Source organism: Schistocerca piceifrons, chromosome 4, assembly GCF_021461385.2.
Source record: "Schistocerca piceifrons isolate TAMUIC-IGC-003096 chromosome 4, iqSchPice1.1, whole genome shotgun sequence".
Classification (NCBI taxonomy): domain Eukaryota; kingdom Metazoa; phylum Arthropoda; class Insecta; order Orthoptera; family Acrididae; genus Schistocerca; species Schistocerca piceifrons.
Window position 1 is genome coordinate 143,003,332 of NC_060141.1, and position 14,702 is coordinate 143,018,033.

General features: G+C 41.0%; 1 protein-coding gene across 3 annotated transcripts in view; it reads left to right on the plus strand.

Annotated features, from left to right (window-relative positions):
• LOC124795529 (RNA-binding protein 12-like) overlaps positions 1-14,702 on the plus strand; it is a 110,675-nt gene that overhangs the window by 73,856 nt on the left and 22,117 nt on the right. For all 3 annotated transcript variants that reach the window (XM_047259599.1, XM_047259601.1, XM_047259600.1), the window contains exon 3: positions 620-773. In XM_047259599.1, coding sequence (XP_047115555.1) covers positions 631-773 — 143 coding nt within the window. In that variant the 5' untranslated portion in view covers positions 620-630. The remainder of the gene's footprint in view (positions 1-619; positions 774-14,702) is intronic.

Sequence of the window (14,702 nt, forward strand, 5' to 3'; positions counted from 1 at the left end):
TTACTCCAGCACAGACATTGATAATGTGCCAATTTTCACAACATCTGCGAGTTACTAACACTTTGACTGGGTATACACTACGGCACCAGATTAAAAACACGAGAAAGAAAAGAGTTTCATCGATACTTCGACTGCATTATTTAACGGCTAATGTAATACTGTTCAGAGTGATAACGGGAATTCAGTGTTAACAGAGTTTAATTGGAATTGTGGAAAAAAGATTACTTTTCCAAATACAATACGTCTGCATTCTGCGATATTCAGATTTTCTGCATTTCATCGCATCTTCGTTCAAGTGGCGAATATTTTAATTAACATTCATAACGTTACACGCGACATTTTCCGTAGTTACAATTTGAAAAGCTTACGCTTTACACTTCAATAATTTGAAAACCACATAATCCCACTGTGATTGTCTGTTGAAGAAACTTGGGACACAATAGTCTCTCATCGTTATGAAGACTAAAAACAGAAAAAAATAGAAAGCCTTAGTTCCTCGTTTTAGAAAACAAGGAGAGTGCGTCGACTCATACATTTGCCATGTTCAGCATTAACTATATAATTTAAAGAATTTTAGTATGTGAAAATAGTTGCATGGTTTTTGCATGCGCATTTGCAGGAGGCGCCAAGATGAGTGTCATCATAAGACTACAAAACCTGCCATGGTCGGCAAATGCTCTCGACATCCGGCAGTACTTCCGCGGCCTGTCCATCCCAGAGGGCGGCGTGCACATCGTGGGCGGCGAGCAGGGCGACGCCTTCATCGCTTTCAGGTGAATACTGCACATCAACCAGTGATTTTATTGGTTGTTAACTGGCAACGTGGTGAGGACTCCCAGCTGTGCTGACAACAGTTAACGAGCAAGGATTTGTTAAGTAACATATTCTTCTCGAAAAAGGCAACAAGAATTTTATTGCAGCAATAGATCAACAAAATTATCCTGTAATTGTTGGGACTTTAGATGACAGACAGCCCCATAGAGATATCCATTGAACCCAACAAGGGCTGTGTCTCCGGATAGCCGTATTGTGTATAAAACTATTGAAGAAAGAAAGGCTGTGAGTAAAAAAAAATGAAGATTAAGAGTATTTTCACTGTATTGCATCCCCTGTCCAATCTACTGTATTAACATGTAGACCGACAACTAAGCCGGCTGCATCTGCACGATGGGCCATGGTGTTTCAAGGCATTTGACACAGGTAACATTTCAGAATGACAAGCAAGCTGAAGCAGATCATAAAATGTCTACTTGGATTTCTGTACTGGATTGCCTTACACACTGTTGACAGCTGGTGACATGTAATCAAAGAACTTATTGTCTGCGACCAGAACATATCGCCGTACATCCGGTCAGTCACTGATAGATATGATGAGGAATCAAACCAAGAAACTAGTTTTAATAATGAAAACCACTTGCAGACTTGTAATAGCACAGAGTTTTTGTTTTCAGAATTTGATTTCCCTATGTAGTAATTTACGATACACTGTTCAAGTTCAGTTAAACAGTCACAGCATGTATAATTATGAAAGTATGGTTCTGCTTTGAGCACCCACAAATTCTTTAATACCGATGCTTATTTCGGTGAATTTCATCATCATCTGTGGATTCGTATTACTTTCTTCATGCCACATGTTGATGCTTATGTAACTGTCTATCATTTGCAGTACCGTTGATACTTTGCTTCAGCTTGGCATTTTTTCTTACGCAGTGTCAGCATTTAAGACATACGCCGCCAGGTGAATATTTACGAGATATTCCGCCAGGTGAATAACTCGTAGAACAGTGATACAGTGCGTGTTAGGAAGTTCAGTTTTCATGGAAGCATAAAAACTTGGAAAAACAGAAAATGATAAACTGGAGCAAAATATCAACTGTACTGCAAATGGCAGACAGCTGCACAAATATCAATATGTGGTATTAAGGAAATAAAATGAACTTACTGATGACTGTGAAAGTTCGCCGAAGCATGTATGGATGTTAAAGAATTGGTGTTTTCGCAAGGCAGCACAATATTTCCACAATCATTTATTTGAAAAGCAAACACGGTTAAAATGTGAGTTTAAATTACAAGGTATTAGTCACAGCATATTTTTCAGCAAGATGTGATAATATTAAAGGCAAGAACCATGTTTCTTCGTATTTATTCACACTGAAGGGTAAGTATACATCGTCGGTTTCCTGGCAGCCATCTTTAGAAGCGAAGCTCAGCAGCTCCGGGGTCCATGAGTCATCTCTAGAATTTTAAGTCTAATAGCACACTCAGCTTTCATATAACCCTGATGGATAATGTGTGATGCAAAACAGAGATTTTCTTCTGTGTAAGTATTGGACTACGATTATCGGTGTTTGAGTTATTCCCTGTTTATTGATAAATGATCTGATCCACAGTGCATCAAAATAATTACAAATCGTTTTGGTGTTACAGACACGATAAATAGCTCTAGCATATTTTCTTTTCACGTATTTATGCAGTTGTAGAGGAACCACAGCGTAGGAGCAGGAAAGTGTAATAGATGATAGTTTTTCATACCCATTTTCTACGAAAATGGCTCAAGGTTATTGCGTGTGCTCATAACTTTCGGCTTCTGTTTGGGTGAAAATTCAGAAGGATAAGTTTCGTTAGTCACAGTTATTTCAGTCTTTTATGAAAGATCGTTGTGAGGTATGGACCTCAAGCGTCATTACTGTTTGATAGAAAGATGGCTATCGAAGAAGCGAAATCTATGTGACCGTAAGCGGTAGTCGTCCGATGATTGAACTCGCAGCTGTAGTCATGTAATTTTTTAACAATGCCAACTAAGTAAACCGTAGAAGAACACAAACAGAAACATTCTGGAGATAATACAGGCAGGATGCTCGGAGGTCTTCACTTTGAGTAGCAACCAATCGTTTTGCGTATACTATGTAGAGCTTTGAATCACACGAATTTGAGGAGGGAAGGCCTTATATGATATGAGAAACATGTATAGATATGTTTGGTGACACTGTAATCAAAAGTCACATAACTATCATGATTCGGTAGAGTGTAGTAGTACTGCCCAGTTAGTGCAGTAGCCAGAGTTTTGCGCTAGAGTAATAGGGTTCAAGAAATCAATTCCATGTCCAGGTGTGCCATTTTTTATTTTATAACTTTACACTGCATGACATATTATTTGGTTTCCTATCCGTTAAAAATCCGTTTGCAACTATGCTGAAACAGACGTGAGAGTATAATGAAAGACATGTTATCACTGATGGTATATTTAGAATGTTACAAGTGGCTGCAAATACTCATTGCAGTATGCATGTTTAACATCTCCATATTTATAAGTTTTGTAGTTTTATATAGTGTGTGTGTGTGTGTGTGTGTGTGTGTGTGTGTGTTATCAACACAAAACATCATGACATTTATGCCTGCTGTACTAATTACCTACACTATGTGATAAAAATATCCGGACACCCCCAAAAACATAACGTTTTTCATATTAGGTGCATTGTGCTGCCACCTACTGCCAGGTACTCCATATCAGCGAGCTCTGTAGTCATTAGACATCGTGAGTGAGCAGAATGGGGCGCTCCGCGGAATTCACAGATTTCAAACGTGGCCAGGTGATTGGGTGTCACTTGTGTCAAACGTCCGTAAGCGAGATTTCCACCCTCCTATCCGCGCGCGTTAGCGATCTAGGGCGCCTTGCCACGGTTCGCGCGGCTCTCCCCGTCGGAGGTTCGACTCCTCCCTTGGGCATGGATGTGTGTGTTGTCCTTATCGTAAGTTAGTTACGTTAAATTAAGTAGTGTGTAAGCCTAGGGACCGATGACGTCAGCAATTTGGTCCCATAGAACTTACCACAAATTTCCACACTCCTAAGCATGCCTAGGTCCACTGCCGATGTGATAGTGAAGTGAAAACGTGGACGGACACCTACAGCACAAAAGCGTACAGACCGACATCATCTGCTGACTGACAGAGACCGCCGACAGTTGAAGAGGGTCGTAATGTGTAATAGGCAGACATCTATCCAGACCATTACACAGGAATTCCAAACTGCATCAGGATCCACTGCAAGTACTATGACAGGCTGGAGGTGAGAAAACGTGGATTTCATGGTATAGCGACTGCTCGTAAACCGGACATCACGCCGGTAAATGCCAAACGACGCCTCGCTTGGTGTAAAGAGCGCAAACATTGGACGATTGAATAGTGGAAAAGCGTAGTGTGATTGACGAAACACGGTGGGTATGGCGAATGCCCGGTGAGCGTTATCTGCCAGCGTGTGTAGTGCCAACAGTAAAATTTGGGGGCGCTGGTATTATGGTGTGCTCGTGTTTTTCGTGGAGAGGGCTTGCACTCCTTGTTGTTTTGCGTGGCACTATCACAGCAAAGGCCTACATTGATGTTTTAAGCACCTTCTTGCTTCCAACTGTTGAAGACCAATTCGGGGATGGCGATTACATCTTTCAACACGATCGAGCACCTGTTCATAATGCACGGTCTGTGGCGGAGTGGTCCCTGTAATGGACTGGCCTTCGAACAGTCGTGACCTGAATCCTATAGAATACCGTTGGAATGTTTTGGAACGCCGACTTCGTGCCAGGCCTCACCGACCGACATCGATATCTCTCTTCAGTGCAGCACTCCGTGAAGAATGGGCTGCCATTCCCCAAGAAACCTTCCAGCACCTGATTGAACGTGTGCCTTAGAGAGTGGAAGCTGTCATCAAGACTAAGGGTGGGCCAACACGATATTGAATTCTAGCATTACCGATGCAGGGCGCCACGAACTTGTAAGTCATTTTCAGCCAGGAGTGTGGATACTTCTGATCACATAGTGTATGTACCGTTGCGTATGAAAGTTATGTAGTATGTCATCATGGCATTTGTGAAACAAAGCTATGGTACTGCAGTGAAAAGTAAACCCGCTAAAGACCACAAGTGGAGAGAACAAAAAAAAAATTGCTCATATTGTTTTGCACCTCGCAGTTCAAAACAAGTTAACCGTGATATTATTCGATAGATATTTCACGCTGACTACGTCTCAAAATTACACAAATGATCACACCAAATCTGTCGTGTTGACGAAAGTTCTATGCTACCTTCGGCAAGGTTCGGGCTGTTTCTGTGACAATCGCTGACCTTTTCTAAATTAGTTTTTCAATACTTGTTATTAAACGATTTTATTCATAATTTACTGTCGGATTGTACAAGGTAAGTTCTGTAACCTTTCGTAAATTAAATACAGTAAAGTGAAATAGGCGTCTCATGTGGTGGATAGTGTGCTTAAATCAGTACCAACTGCCGATTCGAAATTTAGAGCAGACAGACAAGAACTTGTTTTCTTTGCAGAAATAATGATATGAGCTATGTAGATGTGAAGCAACTCTTTGATGTCCCACAGTTTCTCGCCAATATCGCTGCGATATTTTATTACAACATGGTAGCTCATCACTGCACGTGAGTTTCACAGTGCAAAATTGTTCACGAATATTTTCTATCAGTTGGTACTTACCTTGCACTCTTGAACTTTTGTTGTCGACAGCCTATAAAGAACGTAATTTAGGTCGTGTAAGCTGGGATTTCAAGCTGGAAGACGATTTCATAGCCCCAACTATCATGGTTCACTGAGAAAGAGAGTATAATTTCGATCAACTGAGGAAATATGGCAGCGGTAGGCAGTTTCCGACATGAAGAAATGTACGTGTTGACCAGCTGGCGAATGCTAAGGTGCAGCTATGCACAGATTTTAATATGTATATAACATTTATTTGATCATGGAAGACGAAAACTACCAGCACTAAGGCAGTAAGGCAGTTGTATCATTCAGAATGCAGTCGACGAAGAACGCCAGCTAAAATGCTCAAGAAAAAGTTTTCGCACGGCCCTCTTGACTTTCATGGTCCATGTCTTTTTTCTTTTTTTTTTAAGTCTCAAGTATCTTTTTCTACCGCCTCTGTAATGTTGGTAAAAATAAACCTGCATTATGAATATAGTTCCACCAGAGGGCGTGAATGGGACACGGAGCTTGTGTACACTGTTCAGTATGTTATCATGCCTTAAGGGCTCATTTCAATCGTAGACAGTGCTCGCATTGTCATTTTACAGCAAGAATCGTCTCGATTGGAAGGTACCTGGCGAATTGGCGTACTCCATAGCGACGTCATTCGAACGTGCAGTCACTATCTTGGGGTACAAAATACTGAAAATCAGCCTCACAATGGTCGCCTGTAGCCAATAGCATCAGCTGATGACAGCTAATTACAGATTAAGACTCTTAGGAATCCCGAAGAGAATGCGACAGAACTGCGAGCTGTCCTCTTGTAGGCAAATGAGAGGTTAATATGCAACCGTCTTCACACGATCAGTTTGCCACTAAGGTAACCATTACGAACTACAACATAACTGTCACCAGTATCGTAGGAAGAGACCCTGGTTGAATGGCATCATGTTCTCTTCACCGACAAGTGCAGGATTTGCCGGACGCCAGATGATCGTAGAAGGGCATAGAGGCGGCCAGGTAGCAACGCATATCCCAGGCGTGCAATACCCCAGGATCGTTGTAAGGAGATGGTTCAGTCATGTTTTTCGTGCTAGGATTATGTACGATAGTTCATTAGTCCAGGTATAAGAAGCAGAAGATGAAGAAAGTGAGTATATCAGGGCTTTTAAGTAGGTAACTCATTATGTAAAGGGAGGCGAAAATGTAATAGATATGAGCGATTGTAGGAGAATCAATACATGACCTAGTTATGTGAAAATGCGGATTTGGTGGTAGAAATGAGAGAGGAGAAAGACTGCTTGAGTTCTGCAGCAAATTTCATTTGGTGATAACAAATATACTGTTCAAGAACCACAAAAGAAGAGACTTGGGAAGATACCAGCTGGATTGCAGTGTGGTGAGGCAGAGTCCGAAATCAGATCTTGGATTTTAAGGCTTACCAAAGAGCAGATATAGACTCAGATGATTTTGTGATGACGAAGGTTAGCGATGATGGACAGCTTGAAGTTGAAGAGAATAGTCAGGAAAAATCGGTGTATAAAGAAGTGAGATACTGAGGTTTTGAAGAATAATGAAGTACGTTTAAAGTTCCTTAAGGCTGTAGATACTGCTGTTAGGAAGACCCCACTAGGCAGCTCAATTGAAAAACGACATACATATAAAAGGCAATCACATAAATTGGATGGACAAATACAGATGTAGGTAACAGTGCAAAAATCTTGGATAACAAAAATAATTCAACTAGCTGACAAGTGCTTCTTTCGGAGCACAAAAAAGGCGAATATGCTTCTCTTTAAAAGATTCTGACAGTAAAATGGGGAACTAGCTGCCTCAATCCTCATTCCTCACCAAAAATATTGGCATGCGAACATATTTGGCATTCAATTCAACGCACAACTTTCTAAAGCCTTTTAAGCAGCATGTGATTGTAGGGAATCGTTCATAGTCAGCATCTCCCATTCACTTCCACCAACTGTACATATCTCTCTTTCACACGGTATCATTTTGCTCCCATTGGCATCGGTCTCTTTCACTGCTACTGTCGTCATCCCTTCCTATCGCTCTTCCTTACCAGTGTTTCCTCCTCTGCAAATTTCAGTGTCTCTGTTCCAATGCCATTGTCTTTGCCCCATTCCTTTTCTCTCCCGTTACAACTATGTCTTTCTTTCTTGATTAGTCTGCTGTCATTCTCTTCAGCCACCACTGTCTCCTCTCCGCACATGTCCTTGGAAATAGTTTGCACTGACCCCTACGCTGGAAAACTGCTGTATGTTGCGACAGAGGATGGGGAAAAGCGGGAAATTTTTTTCATGTTAAAGTTCGCCGGTCAGGGTTTCCAGACTCCACAAACCTATGTGTGGTCTCCAGTCCTCTCTTACATTTGTAATGTCTTCTCGCCCTTTTGCTCCCACTGCTACTATCCCCGACCACCTCCATTTCAGGTCAAAAAGTGCAGATAGGTTCATTTGTCAAAATTTTTGGTGAGGAAGGCGGAATGATGATTGAGACAGTTGGTTCCCCACATTCCAGCCAAGAGCCTTTTAAAGACGAGCAACTTCATCTTTTTTGTTCTCCGCCAGGAGAATTTTTCTGCTGGTTCCCTTCTGTTCCCTGTTGCAGCAAGGTGTGCTGCTTATGTAAAACGAATTCTAAAATCAGTAAAGTTTTCGCGGTTTATTTATATACTTTCAAATGGTGCAAATGGTTCTGAGCACCATGGGACTTAACTACTGAGGTCATCAGTCCCCTAGAACTTAGAACTACTTAAACGTAACTAACCTAAGGGTATCACACACGTCCATGCCCGAGGCAGGATTCGAACCTGCGACCGTAGCGGTCACGCGGTTCCAAACTGACGCGCTTAGAACCGCACGGACACACCGGCCGGCTTTACATACTTTAACACATGTAAACAACAAATAAGTACTTATATAATATGGAATCGTCTCCCATTCAACTCAGGTTTATTTTACACGAAAATGTACACAACATTTTTAGGCTACACGTTCAATATACGAAAAAATGAGGCGTTTGATTTCCAAGTACAAAGAATTTCGTGTAACAAAATAAATTTTTGTAAGGTGCTTAACCTGCCAAGTGGCACCATCGAATAATTTCCAGGTCAAGACAGCCTGCGCGGGCATGAAGCACGAATTATACAGAGGCAGCGCGACGTAAGAGTTTTATTGGTTAAAAAATGACGACTCTAAAAACATAGTTTGGTGACCTCAGAAGCCTTGCCATAACCCCAACTACCGTTACATCTCAGATGGGATATTACGTGCATAACTTTGAACTTTGGAATCACAGTAATGGTTAATAATATCGAAAAAGGTTTCCAAATTCCCCTAGAACATTATCTTAAGAACATAAGGTAAAAAATTTGACGATTTACTTTGAATAAAAAAGTAAAGGTAAGACTGTCACCACAATTGGTACTTTTGGTATCAAAAATGTCTCTGAGCACTATGGGACTTAACTTTGAGGTCATCAGTCCCCTAGAACTTAGAACTACTTAAACCTGACTAACCTAAGGACATCACACACATCCATGCCCGAGGCAGGATTCGAACCTGCGACCGAAGCGGTCGCGCTGTTCCAGACTGTAGTGCCTAGAACCGCTCGGCCGCTTCGCCTGGCCTTTTGGTATCCAAAAAATCATGGTTTTCGGTGTTTTCCCAGGAACTGCCTATGAAAAAATGGTGGTTTTATACGCTACGATCCCCTGAAAAATTGCATTTTACGCGCGGCTTTTTGGAACATGTTAACGTGCATGGTCCGATTGATCGACACAAGAAAAATTAAGACAATTTCATATGATTTGTCGACATAGAAAAAATATTGACGTAAAATGGCGAAACTTTGTTCGAAAGTCTCAGAAGAATAGGTGTTAGCTCTAGGTAAAGGCCGGTAATGAACGAGCATCAAGAAGGAACAGGAAGAAAGAAAGACCAAGAAATGAGAGCTCGGATTAAAATGGGTCTAAGGTAGGGATACAGTCTTCCTTCGTTACTGTCGAACTGACATCGAAGAAGACTTTAGGTAAATAAAAGGAAGTTTCAGAAGTGGGATTAAAATTCAAAGTGAATGGATAACAACAAGATTCCTTGAAATTGCGAGGGTGAATTGCAGGACTTGCTAAATGGAATGAACAGTCTAATAAAGACATAATATAGACTGAGAATGCCGGCCGCGGTGGTCTAGCGGTTCTAGGCGCTCGGTCCGGAACCGCGCGACTGCTACGATCGCAGGTTCGAATCCTGCCTCGGGCATGGATGTGTGTGATGTCCTTAGGTTAGGTAGGTTTAATTAGTTCTAAGTTCTAGGGGACTGATGACCACAGATGTTAAGTCCCATAGTGCTCAGAGCCATAGACTGAGAATAAACCAAAGAAAGTCGAGAGTAATGCGGAAAAGCAGAAATGAGATTTGCATTAAACCTTGCATGATGATTGGGGTCGAGCCATTGTATCGAGTGAAGGATTTCTGCTACCTTGCAAGCAAAATTACACATGACGGGCATAGACCTTGAGTATTAAGCATCCTAGTACAGGAAAAATAGAGCATTCCTCTCGCAAATAAGTCTCCTAGTATCAAACGTATGTCTTATTTTGAAGAATAAATTTCTGAGAATATGCGCTTCGAGTACAGCATTATATGGAAATGCATAATGGTCTGTAAAAAAATTGGGGAACAAGAGAAAGGAATTGTTTGAGAGGGCAAATATGATTTTTAGACTACTCTCCGTTCTTTCGTTCTTTGTAAATCGGATCACTTTCTTTCCTGCTCCCTAATATATTCAAAACTTGTACATAAACATTTTCATAATGTCCAAAAACAAGTTATTACACCACCAAACTTATTCTTTTTCGAAATGCCACTTCTCTGTTCAGCAGTGTGAACCTTTTTATGGTCACAAGATATTGCCGTTAAAGGTTGATCACTGGAATCTCTTTTCGAACGAGTGTTGTTTCATGTTGTCGAATGATGACAGGCGCCCATGTGTTGGGTGACTTTATAGTGAAAGAACGATAGAATCTGTTTATCATTGTGCATAGTTGTTGTTAATTTTATGCTTGACGGAGTGTCAATCGCAGTTACACATCACAACCAATTTAAGGGTAAGTATGTTCCCAAATCTGCAAATAGACCGGATTCTTACGCGAAGTAAAAGGAAGAGTGAGAGTAATAACAGATTATTGTAGCTTCCCAACAAACTGATATTGCGCTGATTATTAGAAAGTGGTAAAATGCATTATGTATGCAGATGTTTGTTAGGAAGTTGATTAATTATAAAGGTGCACCGGATTCTATATACAGTATATACGTTCACACATGATGTTGATTCTGTTTACAGATGTTGGGACCATCCTTATGCTGAAGTTGGTCTATTATACTCGGATTAACATTATTTTGTAATTGACATTTCATCGTTTCTGTAAGGGCCAGCCGCCATTCAATCGTTCTTTCTCGATCGCCGCGTGCTCATTATGTTGCCTGTGCATGCAGCGCCTTGTGAATCGTGGCTGGCTGTACGCCGGCTACACACTACCTACCGCAACAGCAATCTGTCGGTCACAAAATATTTTAAACCGGAGTATAGAAACTGCTACAGATAACCGATGGGTGAATTGTGGACTCATATTAAAGCAATTCTGCAGTTTCTTCCCGATTTAGTGCTACGGTGTGTGAATCTTTTTGCACTATACAAGCCGATTCATTTTTTAGGGTTTGTTCAGAAAGTGTAATGAATGAGAGATTGTTTGATTTAAAACAATTTCTTTATGACGATTATGTTATTTATGTGTACGAACAGTACCGCAAATCGGCAACTTTGATCAACTGCGCTGTGTGTTCGGAAATCATTACATTTTATAATTTTCGGTACTAATTACAGTTGGTCACAAACAGTCATAACTCGACGAATAACAAAGGAATTAAACACAAGAATAAAAACGCACTTGGTTGCATTTAGTGAAACTTATTAAGAATGTCAAAACTAAGCTTTCGATGCATCTGAAAAGAAAGTTAACAGTTGGCGTGTATTACCAGTTCATAGTTTTTACAATGAGCTATGAACTTTTAATTAAAAATTAATATTGCTCAGCGAACAGTGAAGAGATGCCTTTAGGAATTACTAGTAGAGACACGAAAAATAAACAAATGCATCAACGAAGACTGAGTTATGCTCGTAGTGACAATGAAATTCAGATGGGTGGGACATGTAATTAGGTGAATGGGTGGTAGATGCATCAACGAAATGCGAAAAGACCAAAAGGACGACCATCGAGTGGAAGGTTGGTAGATGACGTTAGAAAATACACTGACGGAAAAAAAAAATCGCAGCGCCAAGAAGTATTTGTGCGACATAAACGAAAGTTAGTAGGCGTGATTCGCATAAGAGTGGCGCTAGATGCAAATCAGGTTTCCATACAATACACGCCGTAACGGTTGCGAGGGTTAGTTACCTTTGAGATTGGACGTGGTGAGCTGATGTCAATGAAGAATACCTTCAAGGCGACAAAGACCTGACTGAGTTTGAACGAGATGTTATAGGGCTAAGAGAAGCTGGATGTTCCTTCTGCGATAATCCAGAAAATATTGTCAAGAATGTAATCACTATATATGACTGTCGGCAGCGGTTGTCATGAGAATGTACGGTCAAAAGGAGACTGGGATAGGGACGGCCACGTGGCACTTCCAACAGCGTGGCAACGGCTCTGGCGCAACGTACTGCATTTGCAGCAGCAATTTGGAGAGCGATTGGCACCAAAGTGACACAAGGACAGTTCCGAGCCAATTTAACTGAGGTTGTTTTCCATCTGGATAACGCTCGCCCACGTACGACTGTTGTAGCCCAACGTGCTCTACAGAGTGTCGACTTTTTGCGTTGGCATGCTCGATCACCAGATCTGTCTCCAGTCGATCACATGTGGGACATCATCAGTCCAGCGTAATCCACAACCAGCATTAACCACGCCTGTATTGACCGATCAAGTGCAACAGGCATGGAACTTCACCCCACTAACTGACGTCCGGCACATGTGCAACACTATGCATGCATGTTTGCATTCGACATTCTGGCGATTTTTCCTGTTATTAATGTACGAGCATTTCACATTTGCGATGGTTTATCTCATGGTTACATTAACCTGTGATCTTTCAATGTTAATAGCTTACATATGTCACCTAGACAAATGTATCCCTGAAATTTAATTACTTTACATTAATTGTCTTCTGGTGCTGAGATTTTTTTCCGTCGGCGTATGTAAGCGTTAAATGGATGCGAGTAGTTGAAGCCGCACGGGGAAGTCCAGAGGTGGCCATTGTCCATCAGTGAATGTGAAGTGGCTGATGGTGATAGTAAACCAACAATAGTGACTCAAATTAGTGATAATCTTTAGCAACATAAATATTGCAGTACAACATTGGAAACAAAGTTCACTTACTCTGAAATGGGAGCCCTTAAAAATTGTGTCCATCTTCCTGTTTTGTAACTACGTAGCTATAGTGATCAGTTATTGCTGGAGTGAGCAGAGAGCACAGAGGTAAGACACCATCTGTACGCTTTGTCAAAATGCTTCTTCACATGTTGTTTCAAAAACCAATATCACCATTGGGCAGCTAGAACTGACACTACACATGAGAACAACGGTAAAAAGTTTTGAAAAAGTAATACGTATGTTTTTGAAGATTATCTTCGCATCGTGTCATAGTAATTGCCTTTTAATTGTTTGTTCCGGTGCCACACCTCAAAGATTTTGGGAAAGCCTCAACGATTCGTGGCTGTGAATATGATGACTTTCGAGCAATCTGAAAAAAAAACTAATTGTTTTCAGACAAACCCGTGAACAGTGGCGTTATATTGGTTGAACACAGTCTCGACCTCTCCCTTATGTCCTTGAGAAAAAAGGAGCTTAAGAAGGAGTAGAGCGACATGACAATCTTCGGTACTGTTCCTACAAGGTGACGAATGTGGCTGTACAACCAGGTCCAGACCTTATTTATGTAGCACTCAAATATCTGAATATTTCGCGATGAGTTTGCACTAGCAGACGTGAAGACAACCATGTGATGGCTGTACAATGGTGTGCATCATCATCATCATCATCATCATCACAGGAAGTGGACACAGCCAGAACCACATGACGATCTGCGACAGCTGCCAGTGCATCTTCCACGGTAGGACGCTTACTGTTACAGAATTTCCATCAAGTAACTGACACTTTTCCGGCGTTACACGTACGTACGTACGTACGTACATCCATATTACGTACAGTGGTTTACCTTTTTAGAAGACTGCAACGTCTTGTTAAGCTTTTCAGTGATGAAACATGTTTGTATTCTTCGAGGCACCTCGCAATGTGGAAAATTACAGCGATCGTCTCATGAGTTATTAACGTATTGATTTTGCCTTCATTACTCTTTAATCGATTCCTGTGATTTAGTTAGCGACGTGACTGATTCTGATGAATGACAAAAAAATTTTGTAAAAATCTACCGATTAAAAGATTCTTGCTTTTCCTTTAGGTACCAGCTGGATAGAGAGATCCCTCCACAAGTTTGATAAATTAAGTTATGATTTCTGAGAGAGAAGAATATCAGTCCTATTAATCACAGAGAATAGCATTCGAAATTTCAGAGTAGAGAAAGAAAATATTAAGTATTACTTCATTACAGGAGCATCCGTGGAAAGGTCCCAGAATTAGGCTCGCTTTAAACGGTAGCAATACCCACAAAGTGTTGGGAGCAGAAAGCTGTCTAAAACCAGGAGTTAATAGAAATGAAATTTTAAATGTATGTTGCGAGGAATGGCTGAACTTTGGTGGTCCAGCAGGTTCTTTAAAAAAAAAAAAAAAAAGCAGTATTTTTTTCATAGTTCCACACAACTTCTTCCTGTTTTCTCGATTGATCTGTGTTCAGTTTTTCAAGGCCTATCCACTGTGCCAACTTATAACTAAATCTAAGGGGGGTGCGATGGGGAGGTTCCCTTGTGAGAGAGGGAATGTTTTATTGTCTTCCAGTACTGACAACTCACTAGCGCGACCGGCTCATACTGATCAGCGGCTGTGATGTAATTTTACACGGAAGCAACATGAATTCGTGAATGCGTAGAGAGACGGTCATCTTCAACTGCGGTACATATTTCTAACAAAAAAAAAAAATTAAGGCTATTGTAATATAGTAATATAACGCAGTGAGTAGGCCTAAAAGAACAACAACATTAAA